Source organism: Mus pahari, chromosome 4 (assembly GCF_900095145.1).
Source record: "Mus pahari chromosome 4, PAHARI_EIJ_v1.1, whole genome shotgun sequence".
Lineage (NCBI taxonomy): Eukaryota > Metazoa > Chordata > Mammalia > Rodentia > Muridae > Mus > Mus pahari.
In genome coordinates, this window is record NC_034593.1 from 85,980,964 (window position 1) to 85,995,987 (window position 15,024).

The 15,024-nt window shown below is 40.4% G+C and overlaps 1 protein-coding gene across 8 annotated transcripts in view; it reads right to left on the reverse strand.

The window, feature by feature from the left end:
• Rprd2 (regulation of nuclear pre-mRNA domain containing 2) overlaps nt 1–15,024 on the reverse strand; it is a 65,296-nt gene that overhangs the window by 22,624 nt on the left and 27,648 nt on the right. For 5 of the 8 annotated variants that reach the window (XR_003843675.1, XM_029537241.1, XM_021195401.2 and 2 more), the window contains exons 2-7: nt 12,710–12,839; nt 9,728–9,828; nt 8,750–8,827; nt 7,461–7,513; nt 6,489–6,615; nt 3,002–3,177 (exon numbers count right to left, since the gene is read on the reverse strand). Coding sequence is in view for 6 of the 8 variants with exons in the window: in XM_029537241.1 (XP_029393101.1) it covers nt 3,002–3,177; nt 6,489–6,615; nt 7,461–7,513; nt 8,750–8,827; nt 9,728–9,828; nt 12,710–12,839 (665 nt within the window). In the remaining 2 variants the exon portion in view is untranslated. The remainder of the gene's footprint in view (nt 1–3,001; nt 3,178–6,488; nt 6,616–7,460; nt 7,514–8,749; nt 8,828–9,727; nt 9,829–12,709; nt 12,840–15,024) is intronic. The other 3 variants (XR_003843676.1, XM_021195402.2, XM_021195404.2) reach the window with 1 other exon arrangement.

The following is a 15,024-nucleotide window of genomic DNA, read 5'->3' on the forward strand; positions in this document are numbered from 1 at the left end:
AAAAAAAAAAAAAAAAAGAAATGCTGTATCAGTCACAGTTAATTATTCACTAAAGTTTTTACTTTGTCCAGATTTCCTCTTTTTTGCCCATTATTTCTTTTTGTAAGTCATGTTTCCCCGGGTCCCTCTTGTGTATGATATTCTTGAAATTTCTTTGTTTCTGATGACCTTAACAACTGTATATATTTACCTTAAGAATTCTGAGGAATACTGGAAAGGTCAATTGATGTTTGTCTAGTGATTTCTGTTATGATTAGACAGAGTGTTTTGGGGGAAGAGTACAGAGCTGCCGTTCTAACATACTCACCAACTCATTACGGTTGATGCTGATGCAATACTTGCAAATCCAGCACCTGGCTCCTTTTCTTACTACTTTATTGTATATGTACGTGTGTGAATATGCACCATGATATGCAACTCCCAAGACAGGACAACTGTTGGGAGTTGGGTCTTTCTCACCCACCCTGTGGGTTCTGGGGATCAAAGCCAGGCCATCAGGCTGGCAGGAAGATCTGCCTTTACCTGTAGAGCAATCTCAGTGTCTGCTATCATCCCTTCATCTCTTTATCATCTAAAAGCTAGGTGCTTTGTAAAACACTGCATGTGCAGAGGTCAGAGAACAAACTGTGAAAGTTGGTTCTTCCCCTCCATTGCTAAGGCCGAGAGATCAAACCCAGGTCTTTAGGTTTGGCAGGTGCTTACACACTAAGCCACCTTACCCCTCCCCTTCCTTTTGAGTCTTGAACTGTCACATTGTAGGCAGTACTTTATTTTGACTAGATATTCAAAACATTATTTGAAAGACACTAATATCCTGGGCACAGTGGCACATGTCTGTAATCTCAGCTGCTCTTACAGAGAACTTGGATTCAGTTTCCCAGACCCCACATGGTAAGTCACAACTGCTTGTAACTCCAGCTCCAGGAGATCTAACTCAGTCTCTGAGGGCACAAGGCACACATGTTATGATCATGTACATATACATACATGTAGACAACACTCACATACAAAGGCATGTGACTAGAGACATGACTCAGCAGTTAAAGAGCAGACTGCTTTTCCAGAGGACACGAGTTCAATTCCTAGCACCCACATGGGTGGCTTTTACCCACCTACAGATTCCAGTAGACCTGACACCGTCTTCTAGACTCCAAGGACACTGTATGAATATGGTGCATAGATGTGCATACAGAGGCATATATTCATGCACAAAGTAAATTTTAAAAAGTAAAAATAAATAAAATCTCAAAAAATTCTTACAAAAAGGACAGGAGGTAGGACAGGTGGGCATGGGGCCACATGCACTAGAGATATGACTCAGTGGCTAAAAGCACTGACTGGCTGGTCTTCCAGAAGTCCTGAGTTCAATTCCCAGCACCCACATGGCAGCTCACAAATGTCTATAACTACAGTCCCATGGGATCCAATGTCCTTCTCTGGTGTGCAGATGGACATGAAGACAAACACCCACATACATAAATAAATCTTAAGAGAGGGGGTGGTGTGGGAGAACACAAGTTTGGCATGGTGGCATGCACATTTAACCCTAGTACCCAGGAGGCAGAGGCAGGCCTCTAAGTTCAAGGTCAGTTTGAGGGTGAAATCTAAAACAGCTATGGCTATACAGAGAAATCCTCTCCCCTCCTTCCTCCTCCCTTCCATCCCCTCGCTCGCTCACACTTAGTTTTTTGAGACAAATTTCTCTGTAGCCCTGGCTGTCCTAGAACTCGCTCTGTAGACCAGGCTGGCCTCATATTCAGAGACCCACCTGCCTCCACCTCCACGTCCTGAGTGCTAGATTAAAGTCACGTGACACTGCCCAGTTTTTCCTGGACCTCTGCTTCTATCCTTTTCCTTCTCTCCTTCACCCATCTCTATAAAATTTATATATACTATATAATAGTAAATACATATTTCAATAAATATATAAATTACACATATTTATTCTGGAGCTAGGCATGTAGGTGAGTGTATGCCACAGCAAACATACAGCAGTCAGAGAAAAATTGTGGGAAAGCTGGCTTTCTCCTAGCATGTGAGTAGGTCATCAAGTTTGGCAGCAAGTGCCTTTACCACCCTTTAAGCCATCTCACCAGACCCTAAGACTATTACAGATATCTATGTACAGAATCATATATATTTTAGCCATATATTTCTAGTTTTAGTTTTCATTTCTATAACACTGTAAACTTCTAAAAGAGTAAAATTAATAAAGGAAAAAGAAACATTAAAGCATGATAAAAATTCAAAAGCAGAGGGACTAGTTACAATATGAGTTGTTATGGTAACTCACACACTTTTAGAGGTTAGAGGAAGTACTTCTTGTTAGCTGCAGCTGAAACCTTGCATTCTTGGAAATGACTGCAGGCTTTCCTTAAGGTCTGTTCCCATAGGGATAAACTTCTATATGTCCATGTCTGGTATCTTTGCACATATACATGACTTGGAGCAAGGGTCACGACACCTTCTCCTCAAGAGAACTGCTACTTCACTCTAGCATCCCGAACTATCAAATCTTTGCTTCTTCAACCACTTGTGTTAAAAATTAAATTTAAAAATTAAAAATTACTACAGTACCTCTAGTCATTATGGTAACCCACCTTTTTTCAGGATACGCACGAGTGTCAGTATCTAAGATTCATATCTTTTTAAAAGAATGTATCTTTTAATTTACTATTTATTTTATATATGTTCAGTATACTATTACTCTCTTCAGACACACCAGAAGAGGACATCAGATCCTATTACAGATGGTTGTGAGCCACCATGCGGTTGCTGGAATTTGAACTCAGGACCTCTGGAAGAGCAGTCAGTGCTCTTAACCACTGAGCCATCGCTCCGGTTCCCAAGATCCATGTTTTAATCTGATCTACCAGCTATAATGTCTTATGTGAGGATGCTCACTACAGACCCTAATGCTTACCCTCAGTGTTGGTCACCCTGTGTAAGCAGTGTCTGACACACAGTAAGCAGTCAATATGAAACAGCCTGAATTACTTACGTTAGCAACCACTTTTACTTCCTTGTACTGTGCTTCATAGAAAATTCCAGCATTCTCTAATGCTTCTGTTAGTGAGGGTCCATTTTTCACCTGTTTATCTAATCCATTCACAAACTCCTCTAGCTTGGAACTTGCTTCTTCAAATTCTTTGGAGAACTTCTTTCCACCTGTTTTATCTGAAAAAATGGAGAAAGTATTTACATCACGATTAGAAGGAAGGGGCTGGAGGCACCATGTCAAGCCAGGAAGGTAGCAAAAAGAAGCCCTTGAAATTATTCTAATAAGGTGCAATTATTTTTGTTTTAAGCCCAAGAAGCAGGCCAAGGAGATGGACAAAGAAGATATGGCTTTCAAGCAGAAACAAAAGGAGGAACAGAAGAAACCTGAGCAGCTAAAAGTCAAGGTTGAGGGGAAGGGCCCCCTGGCCACAGGTAGAATTAAGCTGTTCCTCACATCTGGGGTGATGGTGACCCTCCTCTTCCATTCCTATTTAAACATCTGGATTCCCTGATATAACATCCTTGCCATTACAGCTAGAATTAAGTGTTATCCTGTAACCTGTCAAACATCTGGATTACCTGTCATAACATCTTTGCCACCTAATAGCTAGAATGGAGTGTTATCTTAGACCCTGTTGTACATTGTAATAAACTTTTTTTTTAAAAAAAAAAAAAAAAAAAAAAAAAAAAAAAATTTTTGGGGTGTTTTTTTTTTTTTTTTTTTTTTTTTTAAAAACTCTTTTTTAAAGATTTATTTATTATATGTAAGTACACTGTAGCTGTCTTCAGACACTCCAGAAGAGGGAGTCAGATCTTGTTACGGATGGTTATGAGCCACCATGTGGTTGCTGGGACTTGAACTCAGGACCTTCAAAAGAGCAATCGGGTGCTCTTACCCACTGGGCCATCTCACCAGCCCAAGGCCCACTTTTCTTCTTTTTTTTTAAAAACTCTTTTTTTTTTTTTTTAAAGATTTATTTATTATATGTAAGTACACTGTAGCTGTCTTCAGACACTCCCTGCTTGTGGACGTTGTACATCGTGGTGCGGAGCCTAGTGCGCACCACGATGTACAACGTCCACAAGCAGACATCCTTCATTTTGCAAACATTCTCCATATTCCTCCTCAGGAATATTAGAATAAAGGCCCACTTTTTTTTTTTTTTTTTAAGATTTATTTATTTATTATTATATGTAAGTACACTGTAGCTGTCTTCAGACACTCCAGAAGAGGGAGTCAGATCTCATTACAGATGGTTGTGAGCCACCATGTGGTTGCTGGGACTTGAACTCAGGACCTTCAAAAGAGCAATCGGGTGCTCTTACCCACTGGGCCATCTCACCAGCCCCCCACTTTTCTTGACTGCACTGTAGTGCAGAGTATTCTACAATATGTCTCTTCCATGAGTAACTAAGGTTCAGAGAAGTTAAGTCATATCTGGGGCATCAGACAAAAGTTCTTCACTCTTATCTGCAAAGTATCCTTAAAGTCCAGCACATGTTCCTTTCCTCAATGTGTGCTGAAACCTGCATGAGACCTCAGCTCTCCCCTGGGCATCACAGAGCTTGTAGGATGCTTCTGCATAGTGATTAGGATTGAATTAGACAGTGTGGTACAGAGGACAGGGATGAGTGGACAATACTGAAGTCACTCTGATCATCAAGTGTATTATCACTCACTTCTGTTCTGCCAAGATAGTTTGTTTACACTGAAACATTACAGAAACATTACCTTAGAAACATTACAGAATAAAAGCCCAGGCATCTTGGTCTTTGGTGACTAAATGTGCATTAGCAGATCTACATCCCTGTGGTAAAGCAGGAGCAGAGCTAGAAGCACCGTTTGTGTCAATGTAAACTGTTTATAAATGGTGTGTGTATGTGCTGGCTGCAGCACACACCTTCCCTTCCCCCATGAGCTGTTAAACATAGTTACCCAGTTTAGGATACATTCTTAGCCAAGTCTAACTTGATATAGATATTGTAAATGTTGTCTGAAGCAAAATGGGAATATTAAACAAATACCACAACCCTCACTAACAGCATTATGACTTTGCTATGAAGTGTAGATTTTACTCTTTGGGAAAAAAGAGCTTGTAACCATTTTGTATGGCTTATCTAGAAACATCTATAAATCTCATGTTCTAGTAAAATATTCTGTAATTCTACAAATAACTAAGTAAAATTAAAGCATGGTACAGGAGTAAAACATACAAAAGTGAACAGCTAATCATCATTTACTCATTCTAAAGATCCACATCAAATACATATTACTTGCATTTGTTCAAGCATTAGAGTAGAGCAATAATCAAGTAAAAGATAATCTCTGACTGCAAGACACTTAGATTCTAATAAATTATGAGTATAATTATAACTATAGGGCTGGTGAGGTGGCTCAGCGGGTAAGAGCACTGACTGCTCTTCTGGAGGTCCTCAGTTCAAATCCCAGCAACCACATGGTGGCTCACAACCATCCGAATGAGACCTGACACCCTCTTCTGGTGTGTTTGAAGATAGCTACAGTATGCTTACATATAATAATAAATAAATCTTTAAAAAAATAATTATAATATGAACAAGGAGAAGAATTAACTAGACTCTACAAGATGATAGCGTGACTGACCACAAAGGTAAAGAACAGCTGATGGTTGATAATTCACTACAGCAAGAAAGTGAGAATAAGAATGTGTATATGAAGTTGTGTAGTTGTGCACAGGAGGCAGAGGCAGGTAGTAAATTTTTGTGAGTTCAAGACTAGTCTGGTCTACAGTATAAAACCCTGTAACACACAATTCCCTATCACACCAAAATGAAAGAAAAAACCCAAAACCAAAACCAAAACCAGGGACTGGAGCGATGGCTCAGGGTTAGGAGCATTTGCTGCTCTTGTAAAGGACCTAGGTTCTGTTCCTAGCACTCTGATGATGGCTCACAACCATCCTTAACCCTGGGGGATCCAATGCCCTCTTCTGACTTCTGTAGGCACCAGGCACAGATGTGATGCATATACATATCTTCTAGCGTAATATTGATACACAGAAAATAAAATCTTAAAATCCACAAAAACCAGCCGAGCGTGGTGGCGCACGCCTTTAATCCCAGCACTCAGGAGGCAGAGGNANGCGGATTTCTGAGTTCGAGGCCAGCCTGGTCTACAGAGTGAGTTCCAGGACAGCCAGGGCTACACAGAGAAACCCTGTCTCGAAAAGCCAAAAAAAAAAAAAAAAAAAAAAAAAATCCACAAAAACCAAAACCAAATTCCTACCCCTCCCCAGGGAAATGTATTGATTTATGAGCTTTATACAAATCAGACTGCTACCTGGGAAGTCAGTGGAACCACAAGGGCTCTGAAAACGTTCACCCTGCCTCTTTTTAAACACTGGGTGATTCAGCCCAGAAACACCCTGAAAACTCTCCTCACGGGACAAACTAGTCTGATTACATAAGATCAGAGACAGGAGCCCGAGCTGTTTTATTGAAAAGGTCACCTTTTAAACACTTGAGCGTCTCTGTGCTGCAGACATCCACTCTCATAGTTGACAGCTGCTTCTCTCTCAGCTCTATCTGATCTTCTGACCGTTTGTACGTCAACAATTCTTCAATGAGGGCCTGAGACTGAACACAAACCACAGTCAAATTCCATTCATAGGATTAAATATTTTCTGCTTTCCTCAGAGCAACAGAAATTGATCTTTAATTCTCACGTCAAACAATACTCTTAGCTACACACTTTCAGGGTTTGGAAGATGGCAGGATCTTACTACACAGCCCTGAAACTTACTCTATAGCCCAGGCTGGCCTCAAGTTTAACTTGCTCTATAGCCCAGGCTGGCCTCAAGTTTAACTTGCTCTATAGCCCAAGCTGGCCTCAAGTTTAACTTGCTCTATAGCCCAGGCTGGTCTCAAATTTGTTCCTGCCTGAGTGACAGGATAAGCCTTTCACCACCATAATCAGCAAGTTATATACTTAAAAAAAAAAAAAAATCCTTTTTAAAAAAATTAAATATGTTTTTAAACTCTACACTGATTTTTCATCTGTGCAGCACATGGGTGCCATAGTGCATGTGTAGAGGTCAGCCAACAACTCCTTCAGGAGTCGGCTCTCTCCTTTCACCTGTGTTTCAGGTTAGCAGGCCTGGTGGCCCTCCCCAATCCCTAATTATTCAAACTAATTTACAGATACAAGATTAACACTATAATAAACCCTAACACACTTCTTAAATTTAATAGTGCTGAATTTAAAAAGGAGGCTTCCTGATATCATAAACTATGCACAGAGCTAGGCCAGCAGCAGATGTGCTGGAAGGCTGGTTCTCCATTAGGAAAGCAGGTAAACTCTAGGCCATCTATTCCTGTTCTAGATTCCCTATGTACAACAGAGCAGAAATGAGTATAGCAGGGACCTGGCTTCAGAGGTGAGCAAATGACCTTTGGTATACTTAGCACAATCTATAACTTACTCGAAACTCAGCAACAATCTTAGATTTGAGAGCAGCTTTTGGATTCGTGGATGCTGTTGAATAAAATAAAAATTCATTAAGAATACAGCACAAAGACTTAACCAAATCCAGGAAAACGGAAACGTAGAGTGAAGGGCACACCCTGCAAACATACAGCAGCCATGCACACAGTCATAATACAACCCTGCCATAAGTTAACTGTGGGATTCAACACTCCTAACATGGCCAATTAAAAATAAATTACTTAGATTAGTCTAACCAACTTACCTCCAAAAGACTTGGTTAGATCCCCAAATTAACGATTTGGAGACTCTGAGGTAGGTACGTGAAGCACCTTCTCCTAGTCTCATCAAGTGTAAGAAAATCTCAGTATCCCAGTGTAAGAGTGTTCAGGAACAAGACATCCAATTAATCCTGAGTACTGGCTGGAGAAGATTCTCTACAAATATCAATTCCCATCTGGTTAAGTTTGAGTTATATTTTAGCTGACTCAGTTCATAGCAACAAAGGTCTAAACGCATTATCACTGTGATTGAACTTTGGCCAAACTGATGGGTCCTGTTGTTCCTAAGCATGCACTGTATGACAAAAGAATGCCAGAGGACTCCCTTAGCCATGGTGAGCGCCACACGCTTGACGGAGCAGACACCCCAACTCTCTTGTGTCACCTCCCAGTTCTCCACTGTCTTTCACCTTCATCCCTCCAACCTTCCAGTGTCTCGACACTCCTCAGTTTGCCCACAACAGTCTATCACATGCAGCATTCCACTCCCTTGATATCATGCTGGGCAAATAGGACAAACACAACGGGAGCTCCAGATAGAGAATGTTTCTGGCCAAAACTGGAGGCCCATGTCTAATGCGGTAGAGTGTATCCCCAAATCTGAAGGCTTTCATGGCTCCCAGAGAAACGCTTCTTAATGCCTAGTCTCCTCTTCCGCTCTGTGGTGCAATGCCAGCTGCCTCTAACTTCACAAATCTTTGAATGTGGGAATTGCCTGGGTACTAGCAAGTATTTTTTTTTCTTCTTTTAATACCCCAACTACTCTTGGATCTTCACTCAATTAAACCCTTTTCTGTATTTAATAGTTTTTTGTTTTGTTTTGTTTTTTTTAAAAAAGAAGTAACTTCATGCTGGCTTGATTAGTCTAAGTCACTGGGAGCCTCCCAGGCCTGGAAAACACAAGCTTGCCCATGGTTTATGCCAGGTACGATGTCAAATGGTCTACATTTTCTTCTGCTCCGAAAGTAGGAGATAATTTTACGTTAGTTGAGATTTTGTTCCTTACTTTGTGATTTCTTCCACTGCTTATTCGGTTGTTTGTTCAGATTTTCTTTCAGCTGCTTCTGAGTTTTGAAAGTGGTACCTGGAAAACATTGCAGTTTTTGCAGTCTGGCATTATGGGAAGCTGCTCTGTCTGTCCACTTCAGTGCCAAAGTTGTAGCATGAAAAAAGGCAATCCATGACTCTGTGGTTTCTTTCATTTCTTTTCTTTCAGTTTTATAAAAACAAAAAACAACACCAGAAAACACCCACCAAATCTAAGAAGCTATTAAATAAATATAAAAATTATAATTAATGAAACCTCCAATTCTGAAAAAAAAAAAAAGAGTCAGAGGCTAAAAATAAGTTACTTTTGAATAGAACACAAATTCATATGAAGGATTTAACAGCTTCTTAGAAGGTGTTCTTTTAAAACCAAATTCCTAGTGATGGTTTGATAATGGTCACAGTAATAATTATTATCAACTTCTATTCGGTGATTTAATTACTTAAATTTTATATGTAAGAACTAATTTACTTACACACATACAAACACACATGCACACAAACCCAAGAATAGACATGTAACTTACTGCATCTCAAAGTCAAATGGAGATTAGAGACTACTCAAGCATGCTCACCACCAACTTAAAAGCTGTGAAAATATGCCCAACCTTTCTCTAACAGTAAGAAGACAGAGCAGAATTTATTACACATAACCAATGAATACTCTGAAATACTTAATGAAAGCAAATATAGGAAGAGCCAGATGGGCATCCTCACTTAACATGTTTGCTTTAGCCTGCAGAGACAAAAGATCCAACTCCCTATACCATTCGGTTCTAGTCTGAGTGTAAACATTCATACATTTATGTATTCAATTCTAAATGAATCAATCCAGATTCTTTCACTCCCTTTAGTGTTATACAACAGAAAGATCTATAAGTATAGATAGAACTGTAAAGACTGACTTAAATTCTTTTAGTAAAGAAAAGGAACTTACTTAAAGCTTCTCTCAATGCCACAATCATGTCTTCTGGGTACACATTTCGATCTTCCCAGATTTTAAAGATTCGTTCTATAGACTTAGAGACAGATGGATCCCTGGAAGAAAAGCAAAATGTAAAAATGTTGACTTATGAGCTGGGTATGGTAGCACAAACCTTTGTTTAATCCCAGCACATGGGAGACAGAGGCAGTTGAATCTCCATGAGTTAGTTCAGTATGGTCTACAAAGCAAATTTCAGGATAGCCAGGACTGTTACAAAGAGAAACCCAACCTCAGAAATCAAACACAACACAAAAAGTTGACTTATCCTCAAACTAGAAATCTGTTACATACTCAACAACTTACTATCATCCAGATTTCTTGTGTTACATATATTTTTAGTTATGAAAAAAGATCCATTTATTTACTTTATGTGTTTTGTCTACACATATACACATGTGTCACTTGTTAAGGAGGTCAGAAGAGGATGATGGCTATCCCAGAACTGGAATTAGGGAAGGTTTTAAGTTTACTATGGGTACTGGGAACCAAACCTGGGTCCTCTGGAAGATCAGCAAGTACTGAGCCAACTCTCTTGCTTTGTATAGATCTTCAAATAATTTTTCATGCATTATTTATAAGGAAAATGTCCTTATTTAACACTTTTATCAATGACAAAAATAAGGCTACAGATATATAATAAACTTTGTGATGCTTATGAAATTCAAAGGCCTAGCCAATGCCTGAAACTATTAGCATTCCAAAGGATAAGTTGAATCTAACAAAATAAAAATATAAGGCGAGAGAGACTGCATAGCAGTTCAATGTGTACTGTTCTTGCAGAAGATCCAAGTTGGGTTTCCAGCACCCACAAGGGCAACTTCCAACTGCCTGTAACTTCAGCTCCTGGAATCTATCATCCTCTTCTGGTGTTTATGGACACCATACCCCCTGCTGGCCCCCCCAGCCCCCCCCCCCGAGTTTACTCTGTTTTCCTTTCCTTTTTACTTTTTCTTTTTCTCTTTTTCTTTTTCGAGACAAGGTCTCACTCTGTAATCCTGGCTGCTCTGGAACTCACTCTGACTCACCCTGGCTGTCCTTGAACTCACAGAAAAACATTTTGCTTGCCTTTGCCCCCCAACTGTTGTAATTATGTTTGTCATTAAGAGAAATTTAAATCAGGGGTGGGATGGTGGTGGTGCACAACTTTAGTCCCAGCACTTGGGAGGCAGAGGCAGGTGGATTTCTGAGTTCGAGGCCAGCCTGGTCTACAGAGTGAGTTCCAGGACAGCCAGAGCTACACAGGGAAACCATGTCTCAAAAAATAAATAAATAAATAAATAAATAAGCAAATAATAAAAAAAAGTTAAAAATTTAACAAACAAAAAACAAAGAACAAAGAACTGGGACATATAGTGACACAGCACTGGCCTACCAAGTATCCATACACAAGGCCCTGTTTTACATCTTCAGCACCAAAACAAAACATGAACACAAAAACCAAAATAACTGCACTAGGATGAAGAAACACTAAGCTTTTCCTCCTTAAGGTTTCCTGAGCACTAACCATGAATCAGCTCTACCCTATAACACAAGCTCTGAGAAACGGATGGCAGGGCAGCCTCTCACTCATGGGCAGGCATGCAGGCACGGCACCCATACACACACACACAAAAGAAAGGGCAAGAAATCTAAAGAGAACACCTCAACACAGGCGGAAAAAGAGTCAATGAGCCGGGCATGGTGGAAAGAAAAGAAAAAGGAGGGATTGAACTGACAGGATCTCAAAATGCAAAGTAAGGACAGAGGATTCAGGAGCATCCAGCACCAATATACCCACGAAGGCAACAGAGCCACAACGTTGAAAGCATACCCACCAAACTATATGGACAGTACAGTATTAGAATTAAAAGTTAACCTGACTGTGTGGCTCACACCTGTGACTCAGTATTTGGGAGACAAAGAAAGAAGAATGGCCATGATTCGAGGCTGGGTTGGGCTCCATAGCAAGATCTTGCCTTAAAAGAAATTAAAACAGGGGAACTGGAGATGCCGCAGCAGTTAAGTGTACTAGCTACTCCTCCAAAGGACCCAGACTGAATTTCTTGTATCCAATATTTTCTTGTATTTCTTGTGGCTTTCAGCCATCTATAAATTCCAGTTGCAGGGGCTGACACCCTCTCTGCCCTCTGTAGGCCCTGCACATGGTGCACATACATCCATGCAGGCAAAACACCCATACACATAAAAAATAAGTAAGTAAAAACTAAAATAAATAAAACAACAAACGCCCTACCAGCTCCAAACCAAGCAAACAACATCTAGCGTGGCACACTTCCTGTCTGCATTCTACAGTTTGTGACATTATGTACATAGAGATACTTAGTGACATATACACAAAACACAAACTTATACTGAACGTTTATAAAACACTAACCCTGGTGTTTCCTAATTCTTTTCCTTATATTTTTATGCTGAGACTCCTTCATTATTTTAAAAAAAAATGTATAAGCGAAGAACACTAAAAATTAAACTATGAATGAATACAGAGAGATAAGAATGAGCTACCACCTCCTACCCTCACCCCATTTTTGCTTTTTTGAAACAAGGTCTCAAATTTTTTTTTTTTTTTTTTTTTTTTTTTTGGTTTTTCGAGGCAGGGTTTCTCTGTACAGCCCTGGCTGTCCTGGAACTCACTTTGTAGACCAGGCTGGCCTCGAACTCAGAAATCCGCCTGCCTCTGCCTCCCAAGTGCTGGGATTAAAGGCGTGCGCCACCACGCCCGGCTTTTAAGGTCTCAAATTTAAGAGTTCCACCTTCCCTGTTCCCCAGATGCTGAAATTAAAAACAAACACCATTACACTTGTCCAATAAAACAATATTTTACTTGGGTCTTGAAATATGCACAATTATTTATGCTTTTGCTAATAAGTGTAAAAACAAGAAAAATAAAAATTAAAAAAAAAAAATCCCCAAGTACAGTACAGATTTACTTACTTCACTAGAGCAGCTGCTTCGGGAAGCACATCAGCAAATGATTCACGAAATATGATTGCATTTTTCCTTTTACAATTCTGTATGACATCATTGGCAAGATAAAAGAGATTCAAACGGTGAGGATATGTAGCTGGAGAGAAGAGATAAAAAAAAAAATGTCATTAACTTTCCCCAAATATATTGTTTTCAAAGAGCTAACTTTAAAAAACTTACATGTTATTATTTATGCTTATGGGTGTTTTGCCTGCTTGTATGTACATCACATATATATGTAGTGACCACAGAGGCCAGCAAAGAAGTTAAAAGCAGCCAGTGCTTCCAACCTGAGCATCTCCAGACCCACTTAATTGCTTTTGCATAGACTAATTACATGGAGAGGATAATAAATAATTAACTAATGGATAATTTATTAAATGTACCGAAAAGCCCTTAACTATTTGAGGTTAAATTTCTGTTCACAGTACTCTTCCAAGTAGACCACCTCATTCTGTAGACAGTTGGCACTAAAGAAAAAAAAATCCATTAGAGAAATTAAAACAAGAAGCTAACCACCAAAAAGAACAAACAACCCAATCAAAAAATGGGGTATAGAACTAAACAGAGAATTCATAACTGAGGAATCTCGAATGACTGAGAAACACTGAAAAAAAAGTTCAAAGTTCTTAGTGATCAGGGAAATGCAAATTCTACCTTACACCAATCAGAATGGCTAAGATTAAAACCTCAGGTGACAGCACCTATTGACCAGGATGTGGAGAAAGAGGAATACTCCTCCATTGCTGGTGGGATTGCAAACTGGTACAACCACTCTAGAAATTAATCTGGAGATTCCACAGAAAATTGGAAACAGATCTACCTGAAGACCCAGCTATACCACTCTTGGGAATATACCCAAAAGATGCCTCACCAGGACATAAGGGTACATGTTCCATTATGTCCTTGTTTGTGATAGCCAGAGCTAGAAACAACCCAGAGCTAGAGACAGAAGAATGGATGCAGAAACTGTGGTTCATTTACACAATGGAATAGTATTCAACTGTTAAGAATGAGGACATCTTGAGTGTTGCAGATAAATGGATGGAACTAGAAAAAATCCTGAGTGAGGGTATCTCAGACCCCGAAGGACATCCATGGTATGTACTTACTAATAAGTGGATATTAGCCCCCCAAAATTACAGAATACCCAAGATACAGTCCACAGAATTCAAAAAGGTTAACAAGCCAAAGGGTCCAAGTGAGGATACCTCAATCCCACTTGGGAGGGAGAAGAAAGCAATCACAAGGTGGGGAGGAAAAGAGGGAGAGTCATGAGTGGGAAAGGGGACAGGGAGGGGAAGAGAGGAACATGATTAGGTATTGGGTGAGGGAAAAGGACCGAAGCCCTGAGGGCCAGCAGAAAGAATGGAAACAGGCAATTTTAGGAGGTAGGAGGTGGAGGGGACCCTCCAGAATGTACCAGAGACCTGGGAGGTGAGAGACTCTCAGGACTCAAAGGGAGGGACCTTAGATGAAATGCCCTACAGTGGGGAGAGGGAACTTGCAGAGCCCACCTCCAGCAGAAAGACAGGAGGACATCAAGTGAGGGTTGTCATCTCACAATCAAAACTCTGACCCATAATTATCCCTGTCTGAAAGAACTGCAGGGACAAAAATGGGAAAGACTCAAAAAAAAAAAAAAAAAAAAAGGGAAAGAACCCAAGGAAAAGGAGGTCCAGCCACAAGCCCAAAGCAGGATCCAGCTCAAGGGGAGGCCCCAAGGCCTGATACTATTACTGAGGCTCTAGAGTGCTCACAAAAAGGGACCTAGCATGACTGCCCTTCGAAAGACCCAACAAGTAGCTGAGTCAGATGCAGATATTTGCACCCAACCAATGGACAGAAGAAGCTGAGGAGGAGGGTGACCTTGTAGGAGGACCAGCACTCTCAATTTATCTGGACCCCTGAGAGCTCTCAGACCCTGGACTACCAACCAGGCATCATACACTAGCTGATATGAGGACCCCACTACATATACAGCAGAGGACTGCCAGGTCTGGGTTCAGTCAGAGAAGATGCAACCTAACCCTCAAGAGACTGGAGGCCCCAGGGAGTGGGAAGGTCTTGTGGGGATGGGGATGGGGACATGCTCATGGAGCTAGGGAGGCAGGGAGGAGGTATGGGATGGAGAACAGTCAGAGGGTGGGCCAGGAGGGAGATACAATCTGGAGTGTTAAATAAATAAATAAATAAATAAATTAAATTAAACCAAAACAAAATTGTTTCCCCAAATATTTGTAGAGGAATGGAAGGGAAGGGGAGGGGGAGGGGAGGAGAAG